The sequence below is a fragment of the Nothobranchius furzeri genome, chromosome 15, assembly GCF_043380555.1.
Source record: "Nothobranchius furzeri strain GRZ-AD chromosome 15, NfurGRZ-RIMD1, whole genome shotgun sequence".
In the NCBI taxonomy this organism is placed as follows: domain Eukaryota; kingdom Metazoa; phylum Chordata; class Actinopteri; order Cyprinodontiformes; family Nothobranchiidae; genus Nothobranchius; species Nothobranchius furzeri.
The window spans coordinates 32570913-32589019 of record NC_091755.1 but is presented as its reverse complement, the minus strand read 5'-3'; the positions used below and the strand labels follow the sequence as shown (position 1 = coordinate 32589019).

The 18107-nt window shown below is 40.4% G+C and overlaps 2 protein-coding genes across 10 annotated transcripts in view; one reads left to right on the top strand and one right to left on the bottom strand.

The window, feature by feature from the left end:
* ubr4 (ubiquitin protein ligase E3 component n-recognin 4) overlaps window positions 1-9037 on the bottom strand; it is a 51790-nt gene extending 42753 nt beyond the window's left edge. For all 9 annotated transcript variants that reach the window (XM_070544713.1, XM_070544712.1, XM_070544715.1 and 6 more), the window contains exons 1-8: window positions 8888-9037; window positions 5998-6095; window positions 5768-5871; window positions 2629-2758; window positions 1019-1164; window positions 776-875; window positions 474-615; window positions 245-369 (exon numbers count right to left, since the gene is read on the bottom strand). In XM_070544713.1, the coding sequence (XP_070400814.1) occupies window positions 245-369; window positions 474-615; window positions 776-875; window positions 1019-1164; window positions 2629-2758; window positions 5768-5871; window positions 5998-6095; window positions 8888-9012 (970 nt within the window). In that variant the 5' untranslated portion in view covers window positions 9013-9037. The remainder of the gene's footprint in view (window positions 1-244; window positions 370-473; window positions 616-775; window positions 876-1018; window positions 1165-2628; window positions 2759-5767; window positions 5872-5997; window positions 6096-8887) is intronic.
* Window positions 9038-9630: 593 nt separating this feature from the next.
* On the top strand, window positions 9631-17776 carry emc1 (ER membrane protein complex subunit 1). The gene is made up of 22 exons (XM_070544708.1): window positions 9631-9781; window positions 10332-10459; window positions 10552-10617; window positions 10715-10808; window positions 10869-10997; window positions 11142-11268; window positions 11396-11545; window positions 11711-11878; window positions 12022-12093; window positions 12215-12313; window positions 12447-12543; window positions 13529-13645; window positions 14000-14199; window positions 14316-14465; window positions 14546-14707; window positions 14798-14917; window positions 15014-15151; window positions 16040-16213; window positions 16386-16596; window positions 16679-16763; window positions 16843-16972; window positions 17054-17776. The coding sequence occupies exons 1-22, from the start codon at window positions 9690-9692 to the stop codon at window positions 17231-17233; spliced, it is 2889 nt and encodes a 962-aa protein (XP_070400809.1). The 5' UTR covers window positions 9631-9689; the 3' UTR covers window positions 17234-17776.
* Window positions 17777-18107: the final 331 nt, after the last annotated feature.

The window sequence follows — 18107 nt, the reverse complement described above, 5'->3', positions numbered from 1 at the left end:
ATGACAGGCCAAAACGTAGGAAAATATCTACATTTTGGCAGATCCCCGGCTACGTGTGGACAGGGCCTAAGACTTAACAGTTCAGCTGTTAACTATGCACTCCCACAGCAGAGTTCAACTGCCGACACAGTAGGTATAAGAACAGTTAGTGGTTTTCTCTCGTTGATTACATTCTTTAGTTATTAGCTTTATGCCAGTATGATTTACTCGTGTCTTGTTTCCCTCAAAGAGACTCAACACCTACCAGCGTAGAGACAACTCAGAGCCAGCACAGTCATGTCCAGCAGTCTCCCCGGTGTCAGAGGTTCCAGTACAGGCAGGGAGAGCGTGTCCAGAGCCATGGTCACGTCAATTACCAGCGAATGGAAGCTAAGAACCAGTTTGATAGTCATCATAATTTGAAGAAATGTAAGTGAAGGACAGTAAAGTGCATTTGTGAATGTTCTGCATCAATCTAATCCAAAAATAAATACCCATTGCGGACAGCAGTAGCGTCAGCCACCGTAGCAGGCATGATGAAGAAAGAGTTGGCTGAAACAGCATCCTGGAAACGGTTGATGTAACGTAAAAAGTAGGGCAGGTTGAGACACACGCGCAGTAACTTTTCAGACCCACCTGACAAGATAAATTAGGCAGAAAAGAGAATAGTAATTTGTTAATCAATTAAAATAAATAATACAAAAAACATGTCTATATGGTCAAAAAAAACAAAAAACAAATATAAAACCATTTGTTACAGCTACAATCAATAAACCAAAGGCGCCCCTAAACGCACCAAGTTCCTGTAGGCTCGACACATTCTGAGAAACAAACGCATTCTTCATTTTAGCCTGAATGGCTTGATCCATGGACTGGTCGTCACAGTCGCTCTCCACCTAAAGTTGAGAGGAAAAAACAAAACAAGTAATGAAACCTTAGCGCAGGTTAAAGCCAGCAAATTTATAAATGAAAACAAAAATGTGTGAAAAGACTGACTTGAACAAACTGGTGAACTGTCTGACTGTCTCTCATTACTTACCTGCATGTGTGATGCTGATGGAGAGCCCAAGATGGTGGTGAGGTCTGGGTTAAAAACTGAAGTCAATTGATTAAAGAAGTTCATTTGGACTTCTTTTTGTCGTAGCTCTGGGCTGACAGTACTGGACAACTCCTTCTGGTCTTCCACTAAAACATTTAAAATAAAACAGACATTTTTTTTAGTCACTACTACCTGGATTCTGATAGTTTTCATTTACAGTAATAACATATCAGGGTTTTTCCTGCATTCAAATCAACCAGCTAATTTTGTGCCGCCCCAGCCTGATTTCTCTGCCCCCAGCGAAATGGGTGTTATTTTAACTGCAGTTGCAGCGTTGCGCCACTACAGGGGAGCTGTATCTGCAGCGGTGCACCGAAAAGCACTAAAACCGCTGCAGAAAAAGATCAAAAATTGCTTTTCTCGCTAGTTGGTACATATCTGTGGTTGGTGCTGACGTCCTGATTTTCCCCCAGGCTCTTTCATATCAGAGCAAGGCGGTACAGTGCGACGAAAAAAACTGTCTGTGCGTGTCTGTCTATTTTTAAACGTAGCACTGGTGCAACATCTTTGAATTGCTATTTTCCCCAGAACTTTATTGAACAAAAGTAAGTTACGTGTAAGAAAAATGCTTTTTGCTGGCGCACAGTGTGGTCATCTGGATGCAGTGGAGGAAAATACAGGAACCAGCAAAGGCAGAACCTGTTCAAAGTTTGGGATCAAAAGTGCAGCTTCATGCAGATTGGCTAATGCTAAAGCTAACGGGTAGCAATCTCACAGAAAAATATGTGATGACCGTAAAACTAGAAAGACTAAACTCTACAAGCAGATGAAAAGTCCCCACCATCTGTTTATTCTGCATCCTGCAGCGCTACGGATCAGAACTGCTGCAGATACGAGTCTGCTGCCGCAGGATGTACAGCAAGCAGTTGTAGTATATAATTCACAAACGCTTCTATCTTTGAACATAATTTAAACTGGATTATTGCCAACCCGTACATAATAGACATGCCACCGTTACATTGTTAGCAGCAGAAATGAATGTTATTACCATTTCCAATACAAAGGCATGTTAATGAAATGCATTTTATTTTACTGGATATATTTATGTGTTTTTTTTGACCAAGATGAGTGTTATTAATACAAACCTAAAATGTTACTGAAATGTAGGTCAAATATTTAAAAATATTTTAACTATAAACATCAGATGGGAAAAAGGAAACTAAACACCAATCTAATGCATATTATTGAGCCTTTTATAATAAGAGTCTGTTTTTCATCCTGATAATTTGTTGTTTTATTAGATTTTTTTTAGCAGCAAACCAGTTTTGTTTCACTTGAAACGCTGTCAAATGGAATATTCAATTAATCGACAGAAGCTTAGATTAGAACACTTAACAAAAAAATATTTTGCCTTTAAAAAAGTGAGGCAGTCGAATGCAGAGTATGCATGTGCTGGCGCATGTTAGGATGGTACCACCTCTGCCAGGAAAAGCCCTGCATATTCAAAATGTATTCTATACAACCCACAAAGCCGATGCTATAAACTGCTCTTTGATCTCTCCAAAAGCCAAAGAAACATTTTAAGATTGATAAAAAAATTTAAAACACACCATCTGACAGGGTCTTGATAGTTTGAGGCAACTTGGCAGACTTCATCATAGCAGTGAAGGTGATGATTTCTGTGCGGTCCAGTCTGCTGCACCCCGTGCAAAGTCCTTTTATTAGAAGAATCAAGTGTTTCTGTACAAAAAATGATTCAGTTTTACACAGTTTGGGTACACAACATAATCATCTTCATTTAGAAAATAATAGAGCAGAAAAATGCAAATAATGTTACATTAGGGCAGCTCAATTAATCGAATTTTAACCACAATTACGATTTGAGTTTTGAACGATTATAGAAACAAAACAAGCCGATTATTTGCTCCTCCCTCTTGTGCTGCTCCGAGTTGCAAATCAAGCATTCTCCCCACAGTATTGCCAACTTAGCGGCTTTGTCGCTAATTCTAACAGCTTTTCAGACGTCCTTAACTTTTTAAATTCTAAAAGTACCTAGCGCACAACCTAGAAACATCTCTGATAACCTTTAGCAACTTTCTGGATACTGTTGTCGACATTTCCTGCAGATAGCAAAACACTCCTCCTGTCCTGAAACCGTCCTTCCACATATTAGAAAAGGGAATGATGTAGTGTTGTGTCATGAAAGAAACGGCTCTCAGAACCCGTGTTCCGACTATCCGTGGTACCCGTCGGTATGTGCTACTTTGGGGAAACGCGCATACGCAGACCGACTACTACATCAGAGGCTGTTTACCTGAAGAGACACGCTACCTCTAGAAGTTGTTATATTACTGCTTGTTGTATGTTTACCTGACAGTTAGCTTGTAAATAGCGTGTAAAATATCATTATTATACTGTAAACAAGACATTTCTCCCATTGTTTACAGTCATTCACAGAATTATGACAAACATGGTCTTTTTCATAAATACATCTCCATAAACACTGTATTTTTGTTAATACTACAGTTCTGCATTTGAGTTTTGATCACCTATTAAAAATAAACCGTGCTTAATAAGCGTGCTACTATACTGTAAACAAGAGTGAAACTGTCGTAACCAGGGCCGAGCCAGAGGGTGGGCCTGTTTCCAGTAGTCGAAGGCACACCTGTACATTATTCATGCTGTCTAATCAGCCCCTTGATATGCCACACCTGTGAGGCAGGATCTCTTGGTAAAAGAAAAGTGCTCACTAATACATGTAGACAAATTTCAGAACAACATTTGAGAGTCATGGGTCTTTTGTGTATGTAGACACATTTTCAAATATTTGAGTTCAGCTCATGAAAAATGGGAGCAAAAACAAGTGGTGTGTTTATACTTGTGTTCAGTGTGCTAAAACAATCAAAATTGTCATCCCATAGAAGAAGTTAGAAGAAGTAATTTACCAGAATGAAAATGCAGAGAATACACACTCACACAAAGACTGAGATACTCTGGAAGGTGATGTTTGGTCGCCTTACAGCTGCGATCCAAGCAAGCCGAAGAGACTTTGTTATGTTAGATATTTAGTCTCCGTGGTTATGCCTCCAAGCAGGAAAACAGGAAGATAACCCGTTTTCCACATTTCCCCCCAGCAATCACTTTACTGTTTCACCTCAACACAGAAATGATTTACCATCGTTGAATAATAAACGATCAAATGAATAATAGATTAAATGAAGCTGCAAGACCGAGACTGAGAGCGCTGTTGTCTGAAGTAACAAGCAACAGGTGAGGACTCAGAGGCTACGTCGGTGATGACGATACAAATCCATGACCTATTCTTACTAGTTGTGGGTGGTCCCCCTTAGGTTCATTGTTTGTACCCCTTGTGCCCCCCTCCAAAAATACTCTGGCTCTTCCCCTGGTCATGACACGCTGCAGCAGGAATATTTGACAAGGAAGCAAGAATAGTCAGAATACCGGCTTCCTCTTGGATTAGCGGGAGTGAGTGACACACACTGTACCCACAGGTTCCTGAGCCACTAAAAAACTGCAAAATGTGCATGCACAGTGTGCTACACACACACACACACACACACACACACACACACACACACACACACACACACACACACACACACACACACACACACAGTTTCTGCATTGCTGTCGGACCGGGTTGGGAGGGTTGCAGCACACCTCCGATCGCTGCCTAGGACAATAATTACATAAACTGATGGGACCTGTAAATAAATAGGTAGAAATAAGTTCCTCACGCTGGTAAATAATAGTTCATCTCTCTGACCGACACATTGCTGGTACACTCCCCTACACAGGGCATCTGCAGGTTTATGGGAGCCAAATTTAAGACTTTTTAAGGCCATTTTGACCAAATTTAAGCAATTTTTTAAAATTAAATTTAAGCTATAATTTCCAGCTATTGCCTGGAACCGGTGCTAACCACGTCGCCAACGTGGGATTAGCCATCCAGTTACCATTAAACTGCAAGCTCCCACTAGCTTAACCAGCTAATGTGCGCATCTAAAAATAGCCCCCTTTCACAACCAACTGAATGTGTACGGTTCCGCTTACGCCAACATCATACACAAAAAATGCTGAACACTAACTAGAAATTTACAAAAATTTTATAGAAATAAAAGAATCTTGTTTATTGGGTCTTTGGACATTTAAGACCTTTGGAAACTGTATTTAAGGATTATTTGTCATTTTTAAGGATTTTTAAGGCCTTAAATTTGGAAAAGCTAATTTAAGACTTTTTAAGGACCCGCGGATACCCTGCCTACAGCACCACTGGACAGGACTAAATAATTATGCAACGTCACTAAAACAAATATGTTTTTTATTTTATATTATAAATGCACAGTATAATTCTTGCTGTCAGTATTTGCAAGTTTGGGTCTGTATTGGTTATAAGTTAAAACTCAGCCTTTGGGTTCTAAACTAAGAGCGAGTGTTTTTGTGATGATCTTGTTTCTTATGTATTTTTGTCCTGATTGTGCCCTGTGCCTTTTTATGACCAAATAAATAAATGAATTAATAAAATCAACAGTAACTTAATAATCATCTTAAATAATCGAGATCTCAATTTCAGTCAAAAATAATTGTGATTATCATTTTTGCCATAATTGAGCGGCCTTATGTTACAGTAAAGCAGGAAAACACGAACAATATAACTGAAAGATGCAAATGTAGCTTAAAATCAAGCCAAGACTTTTCCTTTTTTCCCATGCTGCTTGTTTATCTCACCTGTGACACCGCACATGCTTCATCTGGGTTCTCCAGGCGCAGCAAGGAGAATTCAATCAATACCTTGCATGCTGCCGCAACAGACAGCAACTGGTTTCTTGGTACTAGAGAGAAATTTATAAAAATAATTAGCCGGTTGGTAGAAGAAAAAAACTGAAAGCTTGAATTCTTAATCAGAATGTTGGCTGTGGGTATCAGTAGCAAATAAAGTGAGAATAAAATATACATACTCTGTCCACAAACTGTGGTGATGTAATGTGCAGAAAGAGCCACAAATGAGGAGTAGAAAGGCTCATATTGTTTGTCGTGGTGAAGGATGTCTGATTCACTGCAAATGAAAGAAAACACTGTTAAACTTTGGGTAAAAGAGCTGATGTTACGTCTTTCTTACATTATCCTTTGACTGATGCAACACTTTTGACTTTAAACGCATTCTTGGATACTGCTGGTGTTTTTCAAATTGTATAAAAGTGACTCCAATGTCTCACCTCATGAGATTGTGCTTGATAATAAACACAAACATGGCATGGCACATTTATAAGACACACTGTTGCAGTAATATTATGCTGATTTGCTGTCACGGTGTGTCTTGTAAAAGGGGCTTAGTAGGAATGAATGCTTTGTAAGTCATACTCTGAGGGGAAAAAACTCTGGTTTGTCTGTTCCAGGAACTAGAACTGAGTCAGACCAGAGCTGAGGATTAGACGGCAGGATTTTGAGTCTTATTTCCTGATATTTGGACATCTAGCCTCTGGCTGGATAACAGCAACACGACTCTACCTCGGACTCTGATTTGGAACACTGATGTTTAATGTCCACAAATAACACAAGTCTGAAGCCCCCTTCAGACAGGCCATGAAAAACGGAAATGTTCAGGACTCAGTCCCTAAGACCTTTGTGTCTGAATACAAACATCCGGATAACCTTTTCCGTAATTAAACCGGACGAAGCCCCTAGTAACAGGACCGGACTTGTCACTTGTGGCTGATTCAGACTGGAGAGGTCAAGTTACGGACAGGGAGGAGGGGGAGGAGGAGGGGACCGGGGGACGCTGTGCGTACCTAGATAGCTCGCTCCTGTAGCATGCGGCGAACCATGGCAGCTCGCCTCCTACGGTACCGTCTCCTAGACGCGCGACGGAGCGCTTCACACCGCTTCCGTGATTCCTTTAACCATTGAGCTTCATCATCCAGGTCTCTTATGCGTCTTCGTGTGCGCAGAATTATGCTTAACATAAGTCCGATCAGTGAGAGGAATTCTACCTCTTCGTCAGCCATGTTTGACTGAATGGCTTTGTTTGGGTAAATGACGCAATGTACGCCTGCCGCACCATGTTTACGCAATATCTGGGTACAGCCTTCCCACCCCTTCCCCCTCAGACATCTGGAACTTTTCCCTGCTTAGTGAAGGCAGCCGAGAGGACAAGTTCAGGTACAAAAGTGGTGTGTCTGAAAACACAGTTCTGGTTAAAAACCAGACTGAATTGTCCACACATGTTCCAGAATGTGAATCTGAAAAGGGCTTGAGAGAGTTCTATCCTGTGGTGGAGTTGCTAATGCTAAAGGTTAGCTTCTACCTTATTTTTGCCATAATGATGCAGTTTTATATTATAAACCTATTTTCTGCTCATATCACTTCCCTTTTCTGTCATATTTGACCAACACTAGTATCCAACTCAGTAAAATATCACCAGAAAATAAAGGTAGCAGGGACAAGCAGAAAAAGCTCTTCACTGAATGGCCCTCCCTTCCCAACATGACAAAATACCTTCATACTTTCCATTTTATTTGCAGATGCAGAAAGAAATTAAGAGTTTTATGAAGTAATACAACAAGTTTAAATATATATTATGAATGTGGGAAATGTAAACATTTCAAATATTAATAAGAACTAAGACATCTAACAGACAGCATTTACGTAAAATAAATGCTGACTAGAGCCACATGCATTAGCATAAATAATCAAAGTCAAATAAATATATATGCAAGAACCATATTAAAAAGTACACAATTGAAAATGGGCTGTATTTTGGGGGTCTGACACATTACACTCAATACAAATTTTTAATGTTTGTCATTTACAATTTCACTAGATTTGTCTTTCGTGTGGATTAAAATAGGTATGCCACTGGTTAGGTTCAACTTTCCTATCATCATCCTCATCAGAGGCCTTTAGGCAGGACAACTGAAAAGGACAAACCTATAGACAGTGGACTACCAATGATTTGTTGTAACTAAGAAAAACAATGCTTGAAAGTCTAAATAAAAAGTTAAGATAGCAGCAGCAGCCTCAGCCGACGTAGTATTGATGTTGTTTCTTTAGAAAAGGAAACTTTTCAGTCAGAGAAAGCTGCGCAGCTCACACACACTCTACAGGGGTGTCAGGTGACAACAAGACTACAGGCTACTGATAGGACAGTCACTGTGCAGGGATCGTTGTGACAGCAGTTAAAAAGTAAAAAAGGTTAAGTAAATAATTTATAAATGGTGTATTTAGGCTGTCTGGCTATCACCTGGTTAAAAAATAGTCGAGGTGTTGCGACCCGCCTACTTTCAGCCAAAACATAACATCGTAGATTATGATAAATACAATTTAACAACAAGCTAAAAATTCCACGCAATGTTGACATCTGAATTTAACTACATTTGACACGCTCACTACAAAACTCAGTTAGATCAGCTAACACAACCACACATAAACCTGACAGCCATTTTCACCTGACAGTGAGTTGAAGGCCCATGTTAGCTCGCTAATGATGAAGCATATTTTAAAAGCCTTACAATGCGGTGCAGTGAAATATTTCCCCAACAACACTATGCTAACATTCTCCATGGTTCACAGGCGGAGTCCAATTTCAAATGGTTAAGGAATTCAACAGTAGTAAAAACAAATATATATTTTGGATAAGTTGAGGAGCGTTAGCATTTCTAGCTACAGTCAGGCAAACTCAATACCAACGTAAGTTAACTGAAGTAGATAGCTAGCTGCTAACGTTAGCTTTGCATCGAACTTCACCATAGAGATTCTTTAGCAAGTTAGCATGCAGGCTACGTCCGGGGTGGGCACGGACAGTTTCAAGGCAAAATAGGCATGCAATTTACTGACAATGTAACAAGTTACCTGTTAATAATAGAGCCAATAAGCTGAGGTAGCTCCTTTGTTTCGAAAGCGGTGTACGAAGCTGATAAAAGCGGCCGCAATGCCGCTGTCCATTCGTGCTCCCCATCTCCTCCGCTTGACGCCATCTTGAAATCGCATAGAAAAAATGACTTTTGGAGAAAGAAGCTGTGGAGGAGAGATGATAGGGGGCGCGCGCGCTGTTTAATATCAACTTTTTGTCTGCATTTTAATGTACACAAATGTAAATTTGGTAATACTAAACCTGCCTTTATTGTTTTTCTGAAGGACCTGATATATCTTAAGGACTCTATAAAAATGTGTACCTCAAAAATAGCAGTAAAGTTATATGATAGGTTTGTCTTTCACCCCTACATCTTTGTAATGTTTTGCTCATTTTGATTGTAACGAATGTTATCCTTACCCTTTGTTTACATTTTTGTGCTCATTTGTGTCTTTTAAGAATGTAAACCTGTAAGTTTTGTTGTTAATAAAGTTTGATTTAAAAAAGACTGCATTTGTGCTTAAACAATATGAAGATATGTTTGATATTTTTTCTATTGACATTTACCTAACCATGATGTAGATTTTCTATTATTTTTTTTATCAGATTAAATTTTTCACTTCAAAACTTAAAAATTTATTTACCACGGCATCATCTTTTCCCAGTTAGTATGAGTTTCTTTTAGTTTCATGTATAACATTTTGACCTATAGGGGGCAGCACTCGCTTGTAGTTGGCCAAAAAGGAAACTGGTGCAACTACTTCCGCTTTCCTCCTCCCGTTGAAGAGCAAAGCTGTTGCAATGGCAAAGCTAATTCTGCTGTTGCTGAATTGGATTTTTTTATGCTGTAATGTCGCGGCTGTGTTTGAAGATCAAGTGGGGAAATTTGACTGGTAAGAAGGATCGAATGAAGGAGTGAAATTTGGATTTCATTTGATATTTTATTATTTTCTGATGTGAACTTGCTAACGCTAACACCTGTCAAAGCCAAAACCCTCGAGTCGTTGTGTTTGAGAAGGATTTTTATGAAACGCGGTTTGGCATTAAGCTGTTGGAAAAATCATTGATGTCACAACACAATAGTGGGTTTGTGGAGTGGACTGCGAATAAAAAATGTAGGTTGGGCATTTCTTCATTTCTCCTTTCATGGGATTTTCAGTGACTTAATGAATGGTTAATTCGAGTTGTATAGGATTAATATAAATTATCAAAATTTTCTTTGGGATTCAAATATTTTTAATACAATTAATACATTTGTATTTTTAAGGGAAATTTAACATTTCACTTATTGTATTGCTGTGAATTTTTAATTATTTTTATTCCAGCTATCATGTATTTTCCACATGATGAGAAATCAGGGTTAGTTAAACGTATTAAACGTCTTTAATGTATTATTTATAAGACCAGGTTCATTAATGCAATTATGTGTGTCTGATTTTACAGGAGACAACAGTATGTAGGCAAAGTGCGTTTTTCTCATTTCGACTCTCATATGCAGTCATCCAAAAAAGTGCTTCTAGCATCAGAGAGTAATGTTTTTGCTGCATTAAATACAAGGACGGGAGAACTCTGTGAGTATCTTTTCCATTTCAAATGTGCCACACCTGTCAGATGGTTGTTTTTTTTATCAATACTGATTTTAGGATTGTTTTATTTTTTACAGTTTGGAGACATGTGGACAAAACTGGACCAGAAGGAAACATTGATGCTCTTCTGCAGCACGGCCAAGGTGCTCTTTCTTCTTATCACTGTTAAACTCGAGGGAATTTATTTCCAATATTATGTGTTTTATTATGTATAAAACTGTATTTTTTTCTCCCCCTCAGATGCAGTACTTGTGATCGGTAATGGGCACTTACTGCGCTCTTGGGACATCGGCGTTGGTGGGATGAACTGGGAAATGGTGCTCGACCCGGGCAGGTGAGTACTCAGCAGATTTGTTGTGGTTTAATATGATGTTAACTATGATTACGTGTTTAGTTTCAGATCTGCGTGTTTAGTTGGACATCAAGGAGCAGTCAAACACTTGGCTGTTTTGAAGAAAACTGTTATCTCTCTCCATTATCTGTCTAACGGTCATCAGAAGTGGGTAGAGAACCTACCAGAGAGGTAAAAATCTGTTGTTCTATTAATTAACTGCTGCAATTGAACAGTTTACTTTGAAATATAAACAAACCCTTGATTTGATCTTTCTCTAGCTTAATCTAGAGTAGCATTTAAAATTAATCAGTGCTGTTTTTATTCTCTTTGCAGTGAAACTGTGGATTTCCAGGCTGTGTATTCAGGTGGAAATGGTGAAGTTTACGCGCTAGGAGTTGTTCCCAATTCCCACCTTGCTATTGTTGTTTACAGTCTGGAGGATGGAGAAATAACCAAGCAGGTAACAATAAGTTAAGGGAGGAAAGTAAACCCTGAAACTGTTTTAAAGGGATTCTCAGTTTCAAATAGTTTAATTTAAAAAAATTAATAAAACTACAAATCCAGTTCATTTGCTTCGATGCATTCAGGTGTCTGTTGAAGCTCCATGGTTGTCCAGCATACCGGCCAGCTGCTCCGTGATCAGCCGGGGGTTGTTAACGTGTGTAGACTCCACAACCATGTCCCTCTACACACTAGACTTACACCTACAGCTAGAAATGACACAAATCCCCCTTCAGGTATCAAAGTAACACACCAAAAAAGACTTTCTACTTTAGAAAATCTAATGTTTTATGTTTTGTTGATTTTGTTTTAGCAGATTTCAGTTTTTTTAGGTTCTTCACTTGTTTTCACTTATTTTTAGTCTTTTTAAAATACCTTGTCTGTTGTTTGTTCTCTCACAGACTCTTGGACTTGATGTAGATCCAGGTTTTCGTCCATCTCTGGTGTCACACCAGCCAAACCCAGCTCACCCACCGCTATCCGAGTTCCTCCTTCAGCTCGGGCCTGAACACCATTTGCTTCTGCAGCACAACGATGGTCAGATAGTTACTCTAAGAGATTACAAGCCTGTACGTAATTCCACTTTTGCATGCGTTATTACCAAGTTTTACACATTTACTTGTATTTCGACACTAATCGACTTGATATGCAGCATTGAGGACAGATAAGCTTTGTGTACATACAGTAAATGTTGACATGTTTGTATAAATAGGCCCTGCTGGCTTCATTTGCAACAGCCGGAGAGAAGACTGTTGTTGCTGTCATGGCGCCCAAAAATAAAACTGTAAGTTCATGAAAAATTTCACTCACTTCCTGCAAGTTTTATTTGCTTCACGACGGCTCTTGATGCCTTTCTTCTTGTGAGACGGTCATGAATGATGCGTGTTTTTTATACTCCTCCACAGGCTTGCAGTATTAACCTCTTTAGTGCTGAAACTGGACGCAGACTTCTTGAAACAACTCTGATTTTTACTGTGGATCCTAATGGAGGGAAACCAGAAAAGGTTTTTTTTTTGTTCATTTGTTTTATTTATTAGAGATTTTTATGTCTCTTAAACCTCATAAACATGAAAACAACCTGCAGAGTTGCGTAAAAGACATGTTCACTGACGTATTCACTTAATTTCTGTCTCACAGCTTCATGTACAAGCGTTCCTGAAGAAAGATGACTCCGTTGGCTACAGAGTCATGGTGCAGACTGAGGACCACACACTTACGTTCATCCAGCAGCCTGGTACAACTATTAAAGATAAAAATAGGGGAGAAGTGTGCTTTTTAGCAAAATGTACTAATCAGACAGTCGCTGTATCATGCATCACTGGTAGGTTTGAATCGTTGAATAACAGAAGGAAGTATTGAGTTTGATTACAAGTTTTGAGGGTTTATTCTGCAGTCAGAATCAGTGTTAGTTTAGGTATTAATGAGTGGTTCGATGTCTCTCTTCTGTGGTTTTAGCATCGGACTGAATCATTTATTGTGGGTTTTAACAATATAAAAAACGTCTGATGGTTGGAGTGTAACTCTTCCTAAAGGAAAACTTGTACCAATATTAGCAGTTTGTTTATTTATACAATTTATTTACATCTGCAAGCTGAGGAGATGCTAATTTAGATGGTGATTAATGATAAATTGAGGCTGAAAAAGGAAATATAATTTATAAAACTTAAATTAATCAATCTCCCACGTTGGATCATTTATTACATCTGATTAAACCAGCTGTTATTCAGACAGAAACTCGGAGACTCTTTAACCCTCCCACTGTCCTAATGGGAGTGGGAGGGTTGAGCATTTTGTCACATCTCACTGCTGCTGTGTCTGATCTCATTAATCCTCCTGAACGCTTCATTCCATCACCATTCAGTCCAGTTTAGAAGGTAGTTGAGGTTTGAGCTGCGGTGTATTTTTCACTTCTGCCACGAGGTGGTGCTACAGATGCATCCTTGTTGCAACCTTTTTATTCCAATTCAATAAGTTTGCCACAATCCTAAAACTAGACTAGAGGTGTCTCGTTTTAGTTTATATGATAAAAGAGAAAACAGATCATCATTGTTATCATTAAAGAGTGAACATCAGACTGCTGTGTGAGGCACCGATACGCGCTCAGAGCTGGGAAAAGGAACACCGATGACGTTCACAGAAAGCATCACTGTACTGGAACTTCTCGGGGTGTGGAAGTTGGAACGAGTGGTGAGGGGAGATTAACAGGTGTTCCCTTCCAGGGCGGGTGATGTGGACGAGAGAGGAGGCCTTGTCAGATGTGGTGACGATGGAAATGGTGGATCTGCCTCTGACTGGAGCACAGGCTGAGCTGGAGGGAGAATTTGGCAAAAAAGCTGGTAAATGTGAAGCTTGGCACCCGTTTTTGATTAATTGAGGGTTTGGGTTAGGGCTGCTCTCTGGAGCCACGTGCTAATGACCAGTTCAAACACGTCTGTTGATGTTTTGATGAATCTGGCTTTGATTAGCGTCACCCTCTCTTTGCTTGTCCTGCTTTTCTTGCTGCGTTTGGATTCAGCTATTCAAGGTAACACACGTCTCTGTTTTGTGACATCATTTTTAGAGATGCAACACAAAAAGCCTCTTCCAACTCTTTAAAAAACAGAAACCATCTTATTTTTCTTTTTAACGTGTTAGCGACGGGACACTAACTGTAATTGGGGGCTCGCGTGTTTTTCTCGTGGATTTTCCAGATGGTTTGATGTCCATGGTGATGAAGAGGCTCTCCTCGCAGCTCATCATGCTGCAGGCTTGGATCGCTCATCTCTGGAAGTTGTTCTACGACGCCCGCAAACCCCGCAGTCAAGTCAAAAACGACGTCTCCATCGAGAACCTGTCCAGGGACGAGTTCAACCTGCAGAAAATGATGGTTCTGGTTACAGCATCGGGGAAGGTAAGCCTCTAGTTTGCTGAGCAGCATTGCAGCGTTTGTTTGGTCTAAGAAAGCACAAGAACAGTTGGACTTTTCTTTTTTCTTTGTCATTAACTTGTGTTTTTCTTGTTTATAAGCTGTTTGGGATCGACAGTAAAACTGGCGACATCTTGTGGAAGCATTACCTTGAAAACATCCCCTTAAATGCTGCATTTAAGCTAATGGTGCAGCGGACAACGGCGCACTTCCCCCACCCTCCACAGTGCACACTGCTCATCAAAGACAAGGTATCTAATGTTTAGTCAGTTCTGATTATTAGACAGAGAATCCATTGAACCTGCATTTTTATTCTGTTATTTTGTCTTAGGACACAGGTTTGGCCACTCTTCATGTGTTTAACCCCATTTTTGGAAGGAGAAGTCAAGTCACTCCACCTGCTCTACCTCAGCCCATACTTCAGTCGCTGCTACTGCCACTGATGGACCAGGATTACGCCAAAGTCTTGCTACTTGTTGATGACCAGTACAAGGTCTGTGGGAAATGGTGAAACTTCTGTCAGTCACATGTTCTTCTCTCAGCGTGAAAAACAAAAACACGCCTGATGATTTGTTTATCTCAGGTGTCGGCCTTTCCTTCTACCAAGAATGTCCTGCAGCAGCTCCAAGAAACGGCTTCTTCCATCTTCTTTTATCTGGCTGACTCCGGTCAGGGAAGACTCTCTGGTTACAGATTAAGAACGGCAAGTTGTTGTTTTACCTTTCGTGGTAATCGTCCGTGAAGTCGCAACAAAACACGGTTAAAGGAGCTGATCTGAGGGCTTTGTTTGTGCTTTCAGGATCTGTCTACTGAGCAGGTCTGGGAAGTCGTCATTCCAACCGAGACACAGAAGATTGTGTCCATCAAAGGGAAAAGGTCCAATGAGCACGTCCACTCACAAGGGAGAGTAATGGGAGACCGTAGTGTCCTCTATAAGGTATAGCAGCTTCTTCTAGAAGGCTAGAAGGATTTGGAATGAGTTGAGAGTGAGTTTATGTCAGATTGTGTCTGAAGTAATCTGTTAGGACAGTTAGGGAATGTCTCCTCTAAAACATTTTCCCTATCAATCATATCCCTTCATGCCTTCCTAAAGTCTTTGGTAAATCGACTCCTGTTATCATTTATTCATCAGGAAATCCCAAAAGTAGTGGAAAATTCTCTCTTTGCTATTGCAGACTTTAACGAAAATTGCAGTGGCCAGAGAATTGAATCGACGCAGAGATGTTTTAAACAGCTTTATAATAAGTAAGAAGTGAAAACATCCCAGAACGGTCTAATGTCTCATTAACAGATTCTTACCAGCTGGCTGGGGGGTTGTCAGTTTTTATCCTTCCAAAAAGGGTCAAAAGTTTACAGTCTGTCCCACCTCTGTACTTCCTGGTTCCAGAGCCAATCATATGAGTCTGTGGATTAGCAGCAGTTACTCTAATATCTGCTAAAGCAGGCTAGAGGCTAACGTTGAGCTAACAGTGCTAACAGTGAATTAGACGCAAATAGTCGGCTCTAAAATATCTAAAGTTGCTTTTCCAATTACCAACAACTCAATATTCCTGTGAAATGTATTTATCTACTAATTAGCTTACTGTGTATGACTCCTCGCTCGTCATCTAGAATCTTCTGACGCTGATCCCTAACTGGCAACCCTTGCTCTGAGCGGACTCGTTTGTTTTGATACATGATCCTCAGTACACACATTTGACCACAGGGTGTCATTCTTACTTGACGCACCTTTAACAAATGCAGATTTTAACCTTTTCAGATGCAGCTAAACTAATAAAACATGCAACTGTGTGTTTATCTCGGGGTGTTTCTGTTTTTTATTTAGTACCTGAATCCCAATCTTCTGGCTGTGGTGACTGAAAGCACAGATTTACATCAGGAGCGCAGCTTCATTGGGATTCTGCTGATCGATGGTGTGACGGGTCGGATCATCCACGAGGCTGTTCAGAGGAAAGCCAGGGGTCCGGTTCATGTTGTGCACTCTGAAAACTGGGTCGTGGTGAGCCTGAAAGTTCTACATTCATGCATGACACCAGAAATAATTATTGTTGTTTTATTTTTTTGACTCTGTAGTTTGTTATTCAAAGCAGCCTTGCTGTGTTCACGCAAGACGGTGAAAGTAAAGCAGCCTCTGAACTTATTGTGTCTTTTATCTCTGTCTGACTTCACAGTACGAATACTGGAGCACCAAGTCTCGCAGGAACGAGTTCTCTGTGATTGAACTCTACGAGGGAATGGATCTGTACAACAGCACCGTGTTCAGCTCGCTGGACCGGCCACATGCCCCTCAGGTGCTTCAGCAGTCGTACATTTTCCCCTCGTCCATCTCCACCATGGAGGCCACCCTGACCGAGAAGGGGATCACCAGCCGCCATCTTCTCGGTTAGATCGACATCACTATTGGCTTGTTGTATTTACTTTAGTTCATACCCAAACGGCACTCCTTCTTTTCAACTTGTCACAGTTGGCTTGCCTTCTGGAGGAATCCTGTCGTTACCAAAAATGTTCCTCGACCCGCGCAGGCCGGAAGTAATATCTGAGCAAAGCAGGTCCGTCACATCAGGTTTAAGGTCGAGTCGCATTCCCTCTTCCTGTGTCCTCATCTGACTCATTGGCTTTGGTCTCCAGGGAGGAAAACCTGATACCGTATGCGCCGGAGCTGATCATCCGTACAGAGTGGTTCATCAACTATAATCAGACCGTATCGAGAGTGCGAGGTATTTACACCGCTCCCTCTGGACTGGAGTCCACCTGCTTGGTGAGTCGAGCATCAGAGTAGCGCCAAACGTAAGGCGCTGTGTTCTTGGCGTGGACATTAACAGTGTTTGTGTTTTCGCAGGTGGTGGCGTACGGTCTGGACATCTATCATACACGCGTGTATCCCTCGAAGCAGTTCGACGTGTTAAAAGACGACTACGACTACATGCTCATCAGCAGCGTACTCTTTGCTCTTTTCTTTGCCACCATGATCAGCAAACGCTTGGCAGAAGTCAAGCTGCTTAACCGGGCCTGGCGGTAGAACCAGTCCTGAGAGCCCCTAAAGCCGTCAGAGGGACCTCAGTCCCAGGAGACGAGGCTGCTAAGGCCATGCCTGTAGAAAAACAGGTCAAAGTTCAATAAGGCCCACGAGGAACTGCAGGGGGGAGGGGTTTGTTGAGATTTTACGTGTTTGTTTTTTTAACTTATTTTGCAAAAGAAGAAATGACTACATCAAGTTTTCTTAAACGTCGAGCACGTAACTAATTCTAAATGAGCAAATCAGATTATTTCTTAGTTTAATTTGCAAAGTTGACTCTTTCCAGAATTCCTTTTGTAGACATGTCAGACCGAAAGGAAATTATAATGAAAGTGATCAAAGTGGAAGTCGGAAAATAAGAGTTGCCACTGAACCGTACTTGAACGACTTGTTTTTGTCCTGCTGAACTGGACAGGTTTCCTGTCCATAAGATTTTATTTGGACAACTGTCAGGATTTGCAGCATTTTTAGCCGTGAAAGGACACCGTCCAACTGTCGCCTTCACCTTTTCGTTTTGAGCCAATAAAATCTTTCTGAAAACTCCAATTTAGATTTTTATTTCTTAAATTTCTTGAGTTGCTGCAAACAAGCGATTGAAGCCACATTCCTTTGATTGTCATAATAAAACACATTTCAAGGAAATGTTGCATAATCTCACTGGTGTTTGGAGCTTCAGCAGTGTTTTCACCCAGTAACTAACAAATGTGAAGCTAAACTCATTTGTAGCTTTGAAATTGGAGAGAAGGAAAAAAGCAAATCATTGCAAGGAATAAGTTATTTATTTCCATAAATAGTTTGAAAACAAAACTGTTATTTACTTTTGACACAATGATAAACTTGACGCTTTTTCCAGGGCCTAAACTGATGCCGAACCTTC